The 17,739-nt window shown below is 38.8% G+C and overlaps 1 protein-coding gene across 1 annotated transcript in view; it reads right to left on the reverse strand.

Moving 5' to 3' along the window:
• Window positions 1–15,072: 15,072 nt before the first annotated feature.
• The window catches only part of OSTF1 (osteoclast stimulating factor 1), a 60,887-nt gene continuing 58,220 nt past the window's right edge, over window positions 15,073–17,739 (reverse strand). The window contains exon 10 of the mRNA XM_040356160.1: window positions 15,073–15,560. Coding sequence (XP_040212094.1) covers window positions 15,502–15,560 — 59 coding nt within the window. The 3' untranslated portion in view covers window positions 15,073–15,501. The remainder of the gene's footprint in view (window positions 15,561–17,739) is intronic.

Genomic DNA, 17,739 nt, shown 5'->3' on the forward strand with positions numbered 1-17,739 from the left:
TCCTTAAGTGGTTAGAGTGCCATGTAAATAATTTGTTAATTGGTAATATTACTCCCCAATCAGAGGTGAGTAAATATTTCAGAATACACGATCTGGGCTGATCCTAAGGATTTGGAGCCAAAAAAGGAAACATTCAGAGAGAAAAGAACAATCTTGAGATCATACTCCATCTTGAGTTTGTCCATCATCATCCACCTTCATCCATATCCATCAATCTATCTTGAACCACCATCTTGAATCATAATCCTCATCTTCATTCTAAGCTTGATCCTGATCCTCCTCATCAGCATGCTCATTTACAGGTCGCTCTGAGCATCGCTGAGATGCTTAATCGATCTCCTTGGAGATCCTACCAGATCCTCCTTGGGTATAGTATAATTTTCTCATTATTTTAGAAATTCCATCTTACTCCTTAATACAATTTAACTAGATATATTGCCTTATTTGATTGATAGATTTTTGCTTGTTTGATTTTATATTCTGCTCACGGTATTATAACCCCTAGGGACTGAATAATTAAATCTAAGCTGTATTAAATACAGTTGTAGACTCAGAACCTTTATTTTGCTGCAAGGAACTTTCTGATAAATGCAGACATAGTTGCCTGCTAGGTTAGTTAGATATGTGATACTCAGTTATGATACCTATGAGTGGAAATTTAATTATTCAGCTCTCTCTAGTTCCCGGGCAAATCTATATTTTATCCATGTTGAGATATTTTGTTGTTGAATATAAATTTGACATGTCTATGTCATACAATTAATTCTGCTGCTATACGTGATTGTTAGAGACTTAATTGTAAAATAAATCTTAATTTATTTTTCTATTTTCGTAGTCCATACTACGATAATAAAAAAATCTGCATAGAGAACCAATTTCAGGAAATAATTAACTAGGTCAGCGTAATTGTATTTAAAAACCAACAAAAGTCCCAACGCATGGAGGTGTCCAGTCAGGTGGATAAGAAGGGTTATTATGAAGGGTTAATAGCATAGAATTTGGTGGCACCAAGCAACCCGAAGGAAAAAAAAAAAACGAATCCAGAGAATTTATGGACTTATTACTTTAATAATAGGTGTGCATTTTCCAATGTAGAAAACTAGGTTGCCTCACATGCCAATCTATACAACATGGTCAATCCTTTTTTTCTGACACATCTGTGAATGTCTACTCCATTAGACAATTCATTACTTGCTTGAGTTAATATGTTATTTATGGCAAAAAGGAAATTTTTGCGCCAAAATAAATTATATAATTTAAATCGTGTTGTGACCAACTGCTAAATTGGTGAAATAAATAAATAAATACAAAGAAGAGAGTGTATTTAAATGTGAGCTGCTCCCCTGTAAAATTGAGTGTATACCTCCTATTTAGTGAATGATAAAGTGATAGGGGGCGCTAATGAGATTAAATATCACTGAACAGTGAAAGTGGTGGAAAAATCTGGGAAGGGATTAAATCCCTAGAAGAGAATAAACAAATAGTGATAAGACCTGCCGACCAAGGCGGAGGACTGGTGATTTTAACCAAAGAGTATTATTATTTAGAAATGGAAAGGCTACTGGGAGACACATCTACTTACCAACTATTACATGGAAACCCGACAACACAGCTAAGAAAACAGCTTTTCGATTGGATCAATGAAGGATTGGCTCGAAAAATTTTGAACCAGAAAGAAGCAGACTATTTATTGATTTATGCTCCCAAAGTCCCAGTGATGTATATATTACCCAAAATCCACAAAAATAGAGAACATCCCCCTGGACGGCCAATAATAAGTGGCATAGAATCTCTTTTTTCATGAGTTGGCGAATATCTAGATAGTTATTTCAAAGCATTAGTTCCATTGAGCTCCTCCTACCTGAAAGATAGCAATGACCTTATAGTGGCATTACAGAATATTCCAGCTACAGAATCTACAATTTTGGTAACAGTTGATATTGAATCTCTGTATACTAACATCAGACACTCTGATGCACTTGAGGCAATCAAATGGGCCTTGACCAGACAATGTACAATGAAAAAAACCCAGATTCGTTTTTTGGTCAAAGGCCTTCAATTGGCCATGACCAACAATTCAATTCACTCTCTCCCCAAGGGTCAAACTAATAATTCAATAACAATACAGTTATATAATGAGATTCTACCAGTCATTTATTCTTAGTTCATAATTTTGGTCTTTTTCCCATTGCCAATTATATCTATTGTTATTCATTTTTATTTTTTATCTTTATTATTGATGTTTGGATATCATCCCACCTTACAAACCTAACTTATTCTGTTTTTGTATTGTGTTTTTTGTGCGTCCATGCTCCACACATGCCTGGGAGGTATGAGTGCTATGTGTTTACATTTGCATGTGCACACGTACATGTGACGGATCTTGGATACCCCAGGTGTGTCTCCTGTCCTCCAAACACACCCGCAGCCTGTAGATTCGCCATAACCAGCCCTTAACCCCTCAATCACAAGACAATCCACACAGGTGTTGAGGGTTAAACATGCAGAGCATAAACTGTTTATTAAATACAAGACATATACTTTTACACACAGTTAGGGACACTCCCCTTAGCTTTGTCATAGAGGGGATGGGGTAGGGGACAAGGAACAACCAATGGGAACTGAACACTTGTACATTGAAACAGACAAACATAAAGGGATTATGGTAAGCAGGCACAGGCAGCCTCTCAATACATTTTCCCTGCGGAGAGATGTCTCCAGTCTAGAACATTGTCTATGTGCCATTTACCAACACAATTAGACACAGCAACAAGGGGGGAATGGGGAAGAAGGGATGTAGCATTACATTACAATATCTCAATGCCAGTTTGTCCCCAGGTCTCCAGTCTCTTCTGGGCCATAATCTGTGCGTAAGAGGCCAGCCCACAGTCCCTTCCAAAACACACAGTGACAGTGGGTTCTGTCACAGTACACATACAGCATATGTGTTTGTTGGGTCACAACAGTTTGGTCTTTTAGTCTTTACACGTCCACTGTAAAAGGTATTATTTTATTCCAGGCAGATACAAAAAGACACCAACTAGTTCAGGCTTTTACAAAAAAATAAAAAAATGCATTTTAATTAGAAACATAAATGAGTGGTGGCAAAAAAAGACCAAGTGGTCCATTTGTTTTTTTGTTTTTTTGTATATACAGGTGAAACTCGAAAAATTTGAATATCGTGCAAAAGTTCATATATTTCACTAATGCAACTTAAAAGGTAAAATTAATATAGGAGATAGACTCATTACATGCAAAGCAAGATAGTTCAATCCGTGATTTGTCATAATTGTGATGATTATGGCTTACAGCTCGTGAAAACCCCAAATCCACAATCTCAGAAGATTTGAATATTGTGAAAAGGTGCAATATTCTATGCTCGATATGTCCCACTCTAATCAGCTAATTAAACCATAACACCTGCAAAGGGTTCCTGAGCCTTTAAATGGTCTCTCAGTTTGGTTCAGTAGGAATCACAATCATGAGAAAGACTGCTGGCCTGACAGTTGTGCAGAAACCATCATTAACATCCTCCATAAGGAGGAAAAGCCTCAAAAGGTAATTGCAAAAGAAGTTGGAAGTTCCCAAAGTGCTGTATCAAAGCACATTAATAGAAAGTTATGTGGAAGGGAAAAGTGTGGAAGAAAAAGCAGCAGGGATGACCACAGCCTGGAGAGGATTGTCAGGAAAAGACCATTCATAAGTGTTGGGGACTTTCACAAGGAGAGGTCTGAGGCTGGAGTCAGTGCATCAAGAGCCACCACACACAGATGGATCCTGGACATGGGCTTCAAATGTTGTATTCCTCTTGTCAAGCCACTCCTGAACAACAAACAACGTCAGAAGCGTCTTACCTGGGCTAAAGAAAAACAGACCTGGTCTGCTGCTCAGTGGTCCAAAGTCCTCTTTTCTGATGAGAGCAAATTTTGCATCTCATTTGGAAACCAAGGACCCAGAGTATGGAGGAAGAATGGAGAGGCACACACTGCAAGATGCTTGAAGTCCAGTGTGAAGTTCCCACAGTCTATGTTGATTTGGGGAGCCATGTCATCTGCTGGTGTTGGTCCACTGTGCTTCTTTAAGTCCAGGGTCAACGCAGCTGTCTACCAGAAGATTTTGGAGCATCTCATTCTTCCTTCCACAGACGAGCTGACTTCATTTTCCAGCAGGACATGGCACCTGCCCACACTGCCAAATGCACCAAAAGATGGTTTATTGACTGTGGGATTACTCTGCTTGATTGCCCAGCAAACTCGCCTGACCTGAACCCCATAGAGAATCTTTAGGGCATTGCTAAGAGAAAGATGAGAGACATGAGACCGAACAATGCAGAAGAGCTGAAGGCCGCTATTGAAGCATCCTGGTCTTCCATAACACCTCAGCAGTGCCACAGGCTGATCGCTTCCATACCTCGCCTCATTGAGGGGCCCAAACCAAGTACAGTACTGAGTAAATATGCATGCTTATACTTTTTAGAGGTCCGATATTGTTCTATGTACAATCCTTGTTTTATTGATTGCATGTAATATTCTAATTTTCTGAGATTGTGGATTTGGTGTTTTCATGAGCTGTAAGCCATAATCATCACAATTATGACAAATCACAGCTTGAACTATCTTGCTTTGCATGTAATGTGTCTATCTCATATATTAGTTTCAACTTTTAATCGCTCCAAATGTGAACCTAGGCTAAATGTCATAAACTGGGTTGGAGAAAAAAAAAAAAAGGGAAGGAAGAATTGCTCATGTTAAAGATTAGCTGAACCTTTGTATTACAACTCAGCTTTATAAAGCATAATTACACAGGGTATCTAGAATGTTGCCAGACCTCTGGTCCATTGGCACCACTCCTGTAAACACCACATAGTTCTACAGCATTTATTTATTTATTTCAGGTACTTATTGTGATGGGAGGGCCTGTGGAACCAAGAATCCCTTGGAGAGGTTGGGAAACCCATGTTTTAGCTCCCTATGCACCTCCTATGTCTAAGCCACCCTGTGTCCATTAGAGGCGAAGGGTGAATGAGAAAAATGACGGACAGCTGTTTAATGGACAATGAGAAGGTGGTTGCTTAAGTATAACAGTAATATTTATCCACAATATCTCCAAGGATACATTTGTATGCAAAAGTTTAGGAACCCCTTGACAATTTCCATGATTGTCATTTATAAATATTTGGGTGTTTGGGTCAGCAATTTCATTTTGATCTATCAAATAACTGAAGGACACAGTAATATTTCAGTAGTGAAATTAAGTTTATTGGATTAACAGAAAATGCGCAATATGCATCAAAACGAAATTAGACAGGTGCATAAATTTGGGCACCCCAACAGAAAAATCACATAAATATTGAGCCTCCTTTAGCAGAAATAACAGCCTCTAGACACTTCCTATAGCCTGTAATGAGTAAAAATAATAAGTGAATAAGTCTCTGAAGAAATCTCTGATTGGCAAACAACAGAGATTGATGTTATTGTGAGTAATCATGTGAACATAAATCATATATATCCAAAATAAAGTTCTTTAGGGAGTGACTCAAAAGCAGAAGGTGAATCAAGTAGTGAATCATTCAGAAATTCATGTGACTCTCGCTTAACAGACACCATGAATCCTCCACCGTAAAGGGATGTGCGCTTACCAGCTGCACAGGCAAGTCAAGCCTTTAACTAACACCCAGCCAGGGTCTGTTCCTCACGATTTCTCTCCAAGAACTGATCCAGTCACTCCATCTGCAGGGCAGTTTAACTGGAACACAGCTGAACTATTCCTTCGCTCATAGGTAGCTCAAAGGCAGTATCGTGGCTCAGAAAAAAGAAGAATACGAAATGGCCATAGGTAAAACCCAGTTGTTTTTTTATTATAAAAGCTTAAAAAACGAAATCACCATCATGGCGTAAAATACAGTGTCAATATAAAACAATGCGGCCTTCCGGCAGTAGTACACACACCCGTGCAAACAAACAACGAGACATAATCACTCTGTGACGTCAGCACTTCGCTCACCGACGCGTTTCGTCACTAAAATATTTGTATTTGTGTGCATTTCACCTTGTGTTGCAGCTTATTAGGTTATTTTCTAGAGCAGTTTTTTTTTACATTACAGCCTGTAATGAGTGTCTGGATTTTGGATGAATGTATTTTGGACCATTCCTCCTTACAAAACATCTCCAGTTCAGTTAGGTTTGATGGTTGCCGAGCATGGACAGCCAGCTTCAAATCACCCCACAGCTGTTCAATGATATTCAGGTCTGGAGACTTGGATGGCCATTCCAGAACATTGTACTTGTTCCTCTGCATAAATGCGCAGTAGATTTTGAGCAGTGCTTTGGGTCGTTGTCTTTTTGAAATATCCAGCCCCTGCGTAACTTCTACTTTGTGACCGATTCCTCAACATTATTCTCAAGAATCTGCTGATATTAAGTGGAATCCGTGCGACCCTCAACGTTAACCAGATTCCCAGTACTGACACTGGCCACACAGACCCACAGCATGATGGAACCTCCACCAAATCTTACTGTGGGTAGCAAGTGTTTTTCTTGGAATGCTGTGTTCTTTTGCCGCCATGCATAACGCCCCTTGTTATGACCAAATAACTCAATCTTTGCTTCATCCGTTCACAGCATCTTATTCCAAAATGAAGCTGGCTTGCCCAAATGTGCATTTGCATAACTCAAGCGACTACGTTTGTGGCGTGTGTGCAGAAAAGGCTTTTTTCGCATCACTCTCCCATACAGCTTATCCCTGTGCAAAGTGCACTGAATTGTTGAAAGATGCAGTGACATAATCTGCAGTAAGTTGACGTTGTAGGTCTTTGAAGGTGGTCCGTGGGCTGTTCTCACCATCCTTCGCCTTTGCCTCTCCAATTTTTTATGTGGCCTACCACTTCTGGCCCTAACAAGAACTGTGCCTCTGGTCTTCCATTTCTTCACTATGTTCCTCACAGTGGACACTGATAGCTTATCTGCGATAACTTTTTGTAGCCTTCCCCTAAACCATAATGTAGAACAGATGAGAGTCAAAGAGAACAACAACTTGCAATTGGCCACCTTAAATGCCTTTTCTCACGATTGGATGCACCTGACTATGAAGTTCAAGGCTTAATGAGCTCACCAAACGAATTGTGTGTTCCAATTAATCAGTGCCAAGTAGTTATAGGTATTCAAATCAACAAAATGACAAGGGTACCCAAATGTATGCATCTGTCTAATTTTGTTTTGATGCATATTGCGCATTTTGCGCTGTTAATCCAATAAATCTCATTTCACTACTGAAATATTACTGTGTTCTTCAGTTATTTGATAGATCAAAATGAAATTGCTGATCCAAACACCCAAATATTGATAAATGACAATCATGGAAATTGTCAGGGTTCCTAAACATTTGCATACAACTGTATATATAAAGAGCTGATCACAGGCCTCTAGAACTGGGTAGGAGTCGGGAGTATACTCCTACTATAGTTTGTTGCCTACTAGGCTGAGGAGGGGGGAGATCACTGTTTGTATTGTTAATTGTAATTAGCTTCTGCTATTGTGAGAAGGTTTTCTGTGTTTATATTTATGATAATGTTGATTGTGTTTTCTGAGCTAAAAGACAGCAAGTCTGTCCTGAAACTTCATGCCACCGAGTCACCTAGGCTGTGGAAATGATTGGTAATTAGCTCATGTGAATTAGGTTTCTGGTTACAGTATTGTCATCCTTGTGTATATATTTGTGTGAGATCTTAAAATAAATTAGGCTATTTCTGGTCCTACAGCCAGATCCATTGGTTTCCTGTTCCAGGACTTAGGAAGCGATATACTGACGGAAACACTCCGTCACACTTATATAGCGCTGTCAATTTACGCAGCGCTTTACATATACATTCACATTAGTCCCTACCCCCAAGGAGCTTACACTCTAATGTCCCTAACTCACATTCATACATACACATTCTAGGGACAATTTAGAGAGGATCCAATTAACCTACCAGCATGTCTTTGGAGTGCATGCACTAAAGCTCTGATGAGGACTGCTATTGTCCTCTATGGAGATAAGGAATCATGAAAACCTACAGAATACAACAGTAAAATAAGAGAGATGTAATTTATGTCTTGGGACCTACTACACAGAACAAGTTAAGTTAATATTATGGCGAAGAGTAATCACATGCTTGAAAGCAAATGCCGAAAAAATTTGGTGTGAATGCAATTTTTTTTAAACGAAAACCACATTCACAGTTAGAATTTCATGAGAATTTTTTTTCCACCCTACCCCCTCGAATTTTCTTTACATGATGGTAGAATACGAATAACGATTTGACCCCACTTAGAAAATCAACCAACCATTCTTAGTGAATGGCCAGCTTTACAGGCAGATTTCTTTGACATTTGTAGATGATGATTCAAGAGATTAAACTGACATGTCGTGACTTGTGCATGTAATATCCTATTGTAATCTAAATGTAAATGACTGTTTGCTTCTATTTGAAAATTGGAGCTCTTTGAACCAGTTCAGTTTTTTCCCATTAGCAGAGGACTTTACAACATGATTTATTTAACTTGCAATTAACTGAATACGGAGAGTAGAAAACACATTAAAGAGCTGGCAGTGCAGAAGGAAACATCTGTGCTATGGTTTAATATGTCTTAAAATAGTATTGAATGAAATTAGGCAGAATGCTGATGTAGAGAACCAATATTAATCTTTTAACTATCATAAAAGTGAGATGATGTGTGACAAACATCATTAAACAGAAGAGATGAATAAGTATTTCTGGTCTCCTCAAAAAAAGACAATATTTAAAGAGAGCCTGTACGTTGCAAACTGTCACATTACAGTAAGGAAACTGAAGCACGTTGCACACAGCCCATAGTATAAATCATAACTGGTGCCACTTCAGTTATTGGAGTGGCTTCAAGAAATTAAAGAGAAAATAACTTAAAGCATGCCTGATGAGCATTTGATCCATCAAAGCTTCTGCTTTGTAATGCAGTCTTTGGACCCTGATAAACATTCCTAAAGTTCTTACTTGTAGACTAGGTATTAGTCGCCATTAAATATGCACAGAAGACATTTCACCTGTATCTAGTTTGTAGGGACATTATCCAACTTGTATACAGTGCCTTGAAAAAGTATTCATACCCATTGAAATTTTCCACATTTTGTCATGTTACAGCCAAAAACGTAAATGTATTTTATGTGATAGACCAACAAAAATTGGCACATAATTGTGAAGTGGAAGGAAAATGCTAAATGCTTTTCGATTTTTTTTTACAAATAAATATGTAAAAAGTGTGGCGTGTATTTGTATTCAGCACCCCTGAGTCAATACTTTGTAGAACCACTTTTCGCTGCAATTACAGCTGCAAGTCTTTTTGGGGATGTTTCTACCAGCTTTGCACATCTAGAGAGTGACATTTTTACCCATTCTTCTTTGCAAAATAGCTCAAGCTCTGTCAGATTGGATGGAGAGCGTCTGTGAACAGCAATTTTCAAGTCTTGCCACAGATACTCAATTGGAATTAGGTCTGGACTTTGACTGGGCCATTGTAACACATGAATATGCTTTGATCTAAACTATTCCATTGTAGCTCTGGCTGTATGTTTAGGGTCGTTGTCCTGCTTAAGGTGGACATCCGCCTCAATCTCAAGTCTTTTGTAGACTTTAACAGGTTTTCTTCCAAGATTGCCCTGTATTTGCCTCCATTCATCTTTTCATCAACTCTGACCAGATTCTCTGTCCCTGCTGAAGAAAAGCATCCCCACAATATGATGCTGCCGCCATCATGTTCCATGGTGGGGATGGTGTGTTCAGGGTGATGTGCAGTGTTAGTTTTCACGCCACACATAGCATTTTGCTTTTAGGCCAAAAAGTTATTTTGGTCTCATCTGACCAGAGCACCTTCTTCCACATGTTTGCTGTGCCCCCCACTTGGCTTTTCACAAAATGCAAACGGGACGACTTATGGCTTTCTTTCAACAATGGCTTTCTTCTTGCCACTCTTCAATAAAGGCCAGATTTGTGGAGTGCACGACTAATATTTGTCCTGTGGACAGATTCTTCCCCCCAAGCTGTGGATCTCTGCAGCTCCTCCAGAGTTACCATGGGCCTCTGTTGCTTCTCTGATGGTGGCCGGCCATTGTCTTGGTAAGTTTGCAGTTGTTTCATACTCTTTCCATTTTCGGATGATGGATTGAACAGTGCTCTGTAAGATGTTCAAAGCTTGGGATATTTTTTGTATAACCTAATCCTACTTTAAACTTCTCCACAACTTTATCCCTGACCTGTCTGGTGTGTTCCTTGGCCTTCATGATGCAGTTTGTTCACTAAGGTTCTCTAACAAACCTCTGAGGGCTTCACAGAACAGCTGTATTTATACTGAGATTCAATTACACACATGTGGACTATATTTACTAATTGGGTGACTTCTGAAAGCATCTGGTTCCACTAAATTTTAGTTCAGGGTATCAGAGTAAAGGGGGCTGAATACAAATGCACATTAAAAATTAGAAAAGCATTTATCACTTTGCTTCCACTTCACAATTAGGTGCCACTTTGTGTTGGTCTATCACTTAAAAATTCCATCAAATACCTTTACGTTTTTGGTTATAACATGACAAAATGTGGAATATTTCAAGGGGTAGGAATACTTTTTCAAGGCACTGTATATCATTAATCCACCCTTATGTAACCTGGCAAACCTACTGTTAAACAGGGTACCTGTTGTAAATAAACTAGGACCATATATAAACAACATTTATATATATATATATATTTATATATATATATATATATATATATATTATACATACACACACACACACAGTTGTGCTCATAAGTTTACATACTCTGGCAGAATTTATGATTTCTTGGCCATTTTTCAGAGAATATGAATGACGACACCAAATTTTTTTTTCACTCATGGTTAGAGTTTGCCTGAAGCCATTTATTATCAATCAACTGTGTTTACTCTTTTTAAATCATAATCACAACAGAAACTACCCAAATGACCCTGATCAAAAGTTTACATACCCCAGTTCTTAATACCGTGTATTGCCCCCTTTAACATTAATGACAGCATGAAGTCTTTTGTGGTATTTGTGGAAGAGGCCCTTTATTGTCTCAGATGGTAAAGTTGCCCATTCCTCTTAGCAAAAAGCCTCCCATTCCTGTAAATTCTTGGGTTGTCTTGCATGAACTGCATGTTTGAGGTCTCCCCAGAGTGGCTCAATGATATTGAGGTCAGGAGACTGAGATAGCCACTGCAGAACCTTCACTTTATTCTGCTGTAGCCAATGACAGGTCGACTTAGCCTTGTGTTTTGGATCAGTCATGTTAGAATGTGCAAGTACTTCCCATGTGCAGCTTCCTGGCTGATGAATGCAAATGTTCCTCCAGTATTTTTTGATAACATACTGCATTCATCTTATAAATTTTGATAAAATGTCCTGTGCATTTAAAGCTCACACATCCCCAAAACATCATTGATCCACCTCTGTTTCACAGTAGGAGTGATGTATCTTTCATCATAGGCCTTGTTGACTCCTCTCCAAATGTAGGGTTTATGGTTGTGGCCAAAAAGCTAAATTTTGGTCTCATCACTCCAAATGACTTTGTGCCAGAAGATTTGAGGCTTGTGTCTGTGCTGTTTAGCATATTGTAAGCGGGATACTTTGTGGAAGTTACGTAGCAATGGCTTTCTTCTGGAAACTCGACCATGCAGCCCATCTTTCTTCAAGTGCCTCCTTATTGCTCATCTGGAAACAACCACACCACATGTTTTCAGAGAGTCCTGTATTTCACCTGAAGTTATTTTGGGGTTTTTCTTTGCATCCCGAGCAATTTTCCTGGCAGTTGTGGCTGAAATTTTAGTTGGTCTACCTGACCATGGTTTCGTTTCAACACAACCCCTCATTTTCCACTTCTTGATTAGAATTTGAACACTGCCGATTGCAATTTTTAATTCCTTGGATATCTTTTTATATCCCTTTCCTGTTTTATACAGATCAACTACCTTTTCCCGCAGATCCTTTGACAATTGTTTTGCTTTCCCCATGACTCAGAATCCAGAAACATTAGTGCAGCACTGGATGAAAGATGTCAGGAGTCCAGAAACTCATTGACCTTTTATATACACACACACACACACACACTAATTACAAGCAAACAGATCACAGGTGAGGATGGTTATCTTTAATAGCCATTCAAACCCTTTTGTGTCCACTTGTGTGAATGTTATCAGGCCAAAATCACCAGGGTATTTAAACTTTTGATAAGGGTCATTTGGGTAGTTTCTGTTGCGATTATAAATTTAAAAAAAAAAAAAGGAGTAAACACAGTTGATTGATAATTAATGGCTTCAGACAAGCACTTACCATGAGTAAAAAATGTTTGTGTTTATCATTCATATTCTCTGAAAAATGTCCAAGAAATCATAAATTCTGCCAGGGTATGTAAACTTATGAGCACAACTGTACACACACACACACACACACACACACACACACACACACACACAGGGCCTAGGCTAACCCAAGAACTCCCACTTATTGCAACATTCAAGCTCGAAAAGGAGCACAAGTGCTGCTACATCACAGTGCGCATGCTTGGAAGTGCTTTGCATGGGTGCAGCGGCGTCACCACAGCCTACGCAAGAGGAAAGCCATGGCTGCAGCCGGCATACACCGAGGACTGTCACTGTTAACAGCGCATATGAGTTCTACATATGTACCTTGATGTACCTTTCTTATACCAACTCCACGCAAGTTCCCACTTGTCATACCTTACAACAAATTGTTTTGGACTCCTACACTTAGAGGCACCTCTCTCCCTTTGGTCTTGAGAAATTATTGCCTACCATGTAAATACTATCTCATTTGTTCTGCAATAAGCATTGCCAGGATGTTTACTGGAAGCAAATCAAACAAGAGAAGTTATGTTTTACCACAATGCCGATATCACATTTTTAGTAGTGCTAGCTAGACAATTTTTGTTTGCATTTTTGTCAGACAATGAGAGCAGAGTTGGTTAGGTTTCTAATCCGAACAGTTAAGTAGTATAAAAAAAAATCCTCATTGGTCAATCAGCAACAAATTACTATTTCTGTACTTGAGTGCCTTTTTTAGCTTTAGAATATTATATAATCTTAAAATTATAAGCCAATGTACCGAGTCCCTGCTGGGTAATTCAGTTCTATGTAGATTGATTGTCTTAGCACTCTAAACATTACAACCTATTCTTGTGCCACCCTTGGATTGAGTTTTTGCTTGCCTACTAAAAAAAACAGATTCTGAATAAAGCTTTCCTTAGTACAGTGTAATAATAAAAAATAAAAATAAAAATCTGAATAAAAATAAAGAGAATGTGAATATCATTTTTGAAGTGAAGATGAACAAGGTCACCTGTTTCTCCCTACTTGCCAAAAAAAGCTTCAAGAAGTTCAGAGACCAAACAACATATTTGCTGGGGACACATTCAGGTTTAGATGGGAAGGTGATGCCTGGCAGATGACTAGAAGAGACATCATTTGCCAATGTGCCACCCTAACAAAATAAGTGGTGTCAGGACCATCGATTTGCATGGTTCTTAACCGCCCCCCATGCACAGACATTAACATGAGAAGTACCCAGCTGAGGCAATTGCTTGTGTTAATGGTTCACCTCTATCCATGTCAGAAGAGATGGGTAGGGTCTTTTGGGGTTTAATATGTATTGATTATGTCTCTTTTTTTTTGTTAAAATCAGGATGCTGAAGTGCACTCTAATAAAGTGAAAAATAAAAGGCTTACAAAATATTTCTAAAAAGGCATATGCATCTGCAAAAACTCCTACAATTTACTATATGGACTTTGATATCGTAGGACAGATGAGTAAGACTTGATGGAAACTGGTTGGAACCTAAAAACAGTATGAATAGAATGCACTGAACAAAAACAGTTAAGAGGTTTAATGAGCTCCCACTGACACCAATGATGGGAAACATATTGCAACCGACACCAACGGTAGGCACAATTACTTCCACAAACAATAGGGCACTATTCCTCCCACAGACACAATGATGGGACAAGTCCTCCAACGGATATCAATGGAAGGGCACAATTCATACCACTGACATCAACGATGGGAAACATCCATAGGCACAATTGCTCCCACTGACACCAATGATAAGACACAATTACTTCCACCAACATCAATGATGAAAAACTCTCCAAACGACACCAATGATATAGCCCATTTCCAACATTGGAGAACTCTTCTTTGCCACTGACCTCATTGATGCGGCACTATTCCTCCTATCGACACCAATGACAGAGCACCGTTCTTCCCACTGCCACCAACAATAGGTCACTATTCATTCCTCCAAAGTAGTTACATTTTTAGTTACTCTCCAATAAATGGCATGCCTTGTTTATAAAGCAAATTGTCAGTCATTATTTACAGGGACATTTATTCCCTACAGAAAGTTATAACATCTGGATTTAGGTTTTATGATAAAGTAAATGCGTGAACATTCTGTATATTTAAAGATCCAGACTCTGAAGAAGGGGGGGGGGGGGGTGTACGGTTATTGTTTATTAAAGTGTGAAATAAAAATTATTTTCCCCAAAAAAAAGAAGATTCAGGCTCTGGGGCCACGAACCTGACCTTATCGTCAATACCTGGTACAAAGAAAAATATCTTAAGAATTCTGAAAAACCTATTCCTACAAACTTGTTCCAATAACTCACTAAACAGTAAATCCAAGATCAAGAGCCCAGATAATATTATCCACAGAGCATGCACCTTTTAAAAACTATGTAGCAATGGAGCTTCCATATTTCTACTCTCATGCGTTTACTAGTTGTGCTGAACTTATAGAACATTCAATTTGTTTTGCAAAAAGTCAAAATGTACTGAATATTTGCTGAACATTCACACAATACCATTTCATGTCTTTGTAACATTCACCAATAAGCTTTATAAATATAGGCAAATACCAGCAAGTCCAGGTAGGCACATGTACACACATTTTAGACCAAGTAGTATATATTTTTGATGTGTACATAAAAATCTTATTGAAAACTCCTGGATTTGGAGAACAAGCAGACAACAGATTTTAAGAAACATTTATTACATATGCAAAACGAAAATTAAATATTACCAATTTGATTGTCTAACAAGTAGAAACATTTTAATTAAACGTTAGCCTTTACTTTTAGTCATTTTAAAAAAAAGTACATGGAAATTTTAAAGAAGAAGAAGAAAAAAAAAATTAATCAGACGCAGTATGTATAACCAGAAGTAAAAAAACAAAACAAAAACAAAAAAAACACAAAAGGGCGTAGTAACAAAAGTTAAGTGCACAGTATACAAAAAACAATGTGCTATTGTTTTTAATGTAATAAACAAAAAAATGGTAGGTACAGTAATAAAACATATCCAGTCGATGTTGCATAGTTTAGGTCCTGTTTAAATGGAGGGGCATACTGGAATGACACATTTGCAGCTAAACTTGTTGTATTTATTTTTTACAGCCGAAAACTAATCAGAATCTTCATCGTCAAGATAATCTTCTGCATTACTGGACGTTCGTACGACTCCTGAGAAATAAATTACAGTGAAGTTATAATAGCAGCAACCTTTGTTTACATATGTTATGCTATTAAATACAGTACAAAGAAGCAGTTACTGTATTGCCTATAGCCATTAGCTTCTTCTAATCATTTAATTTGATCTAGAATAATGACATCAGTAAAGAACTCTTTATCATAAATAATAAAACATAACTCGTAAGTCTTAAGATAAAGTGATTGTAAAGGAAAGAATTAAAAAAAACAACCATGTTATGCTTACCTGCTCTATTTTATTACCCTAATGCAGAGAATGCACTAAAGTAAAAAAAAAAAAAAAAAAAACACGAAAAAAAAATTGAGCCTTAAGAACTACTTTAAACCACTTGCCAACCAGCCGTCGCAGTTATACTGAGGCAGGGCGGCTCTATTGCACCAATCACCGTACCGGTACAGCACTTGGTGTAATAGATACAGTTGGCATGCACGCGGCGCCGAAGCCAATTCGTGTGACCGCCGGTCGCAATGTCCACCGGCCACCCACGATCGCTCAACAGAGAGCCAGAACGAGGATCTGCCAGTGTAAACAAGGCAGATCCCTGTACTGTCAGGGGAGTAGAGAGAGATCAGTGATCAGGAACAGTGATTTCTCTCTACTCCCCGTTAGTTCACTGCCCCTACAGTTAAACACCTCCCAGGGAACACATTTACCCCTTTGACCATCTCTAGTGTTAACCCCTTCCCTGCCAGTTTCACTTATACAGTAATCAGTGCATTTTTATACCTTTGGGCAGCATTCAAACCAAACAACGCACAGAGCTCCTGTGCAAATCGCACCGGAGCCGCTGCAGAGATGTGTGAACTGGCTCTAAAGAGACCAGAGAGCAAGTGTACATCGTAGGAGGCATCTCTCGATGGGAGATACCATTTCACAGGCACAATTTAAACCTATACAAATTGCGTGGGGAGACCGTAGTTCTCATATTGTGTCTCGCTGTTTCGGGGAGGCTTTACAGTGTGCTGATGGTCAAGTTTTTCCGGTATTTGTATAGGTTTAAATTGTGGCTGTGAAATGGTATCTCCCATCGAGAGATAACTCCTACGATGTGCGCATGGCCATGGTTACACCAACCCAGCTGATTGGTAAATCAGCTGTTGTACTATGACATAATCTGAGATCATCTACTCCAGAGATATGCAATTAGCAGACCTCCAGCTGTTGCAGAACTACAAATCCCATGAGGCATAGCAAGACTCTTACAGACTCTTACAGCCACAAGCATGACACCCAGAGGCAGAGGCATGATGGGACTTGTAGTTTTGCAACAGCTGGAGGTCCGCTAATGGCATATGCCTGATCTACTCATTCTTTACCACCAGCTGTTTGGATTGGATAATACCAGACATAGGAAAACTGTTTGAATATTTTTTGGTTTCTTCTTTGTTTGTAGCAAATGCTTTTACACAGATTCTAATTTAGTGTAACAGGGTTAATAAAAGGTGAATTTGGATGGGTAGCTATTACTGCACTTTGAAGTGATTTGTGAATAGTAGCTTCACACAGGTGCTGTAACCGCCTCTCACACCTGCAGTCGGAACCTCTTTGGTAAACAGCCTTCTGATGGTCCACGTGTGTATTGAGCCATGAATAAGTGCGGCGATAGTGAAAATCGCATTGACTTTTACCAACAACTTACAAAGCCATCTACAACTTGGCCCCCAGCTACATCACTAACATTTTCTCAAAATACCAAATTGTTCTCTTCGATCCTCCCAAGACCTCCTGCTTTCCAGTTTCCTTGTCACCTCCTTTCATGCTTGCCTTTCCAGAGTCTCTCCCATCCTATGGAACTCCTTACCCCAATCTGTCCGACCATCTCCTACTCCATTCGCTTTTAGACGATCCCTGAAAACCCTTCTCTTCAGAGCCCATTCTGCCACTACCTAACTGTACTTTTTTTTTCTCCATCAGCTCATTCCCCACACTTATTACCTTTTGTTATACTTGACCCCTCCTTTTAAACTGTAAGCTCCAACGCTCAGAATCCTCCTGTACTGAATTGTATTGTAACAGTACTGTCTGCCGTCATGTTGTAAATCACTGCGCAAACTGTTGGCGCTATATAAATCCTGTATAATAATATTATTGGAATGCTTTTATTACTACAATAAAGTTAAAAAGGTTGAGATTCCGCGCTTAGGATACATG

The sequence above is a fragment of the Rana temporaria genome, chromosome 1, assembly GCF_905171775.1.
Source record: "Rana temporaria chromosome 1, aRanTem1.1, whole genome shotgun sequence".
NCBI classification, from domain to species: Eukaryota; Metazoa; Chordata; class Amphibia; order Anura; family Ranidae; genus Rana; species Rana temporaria.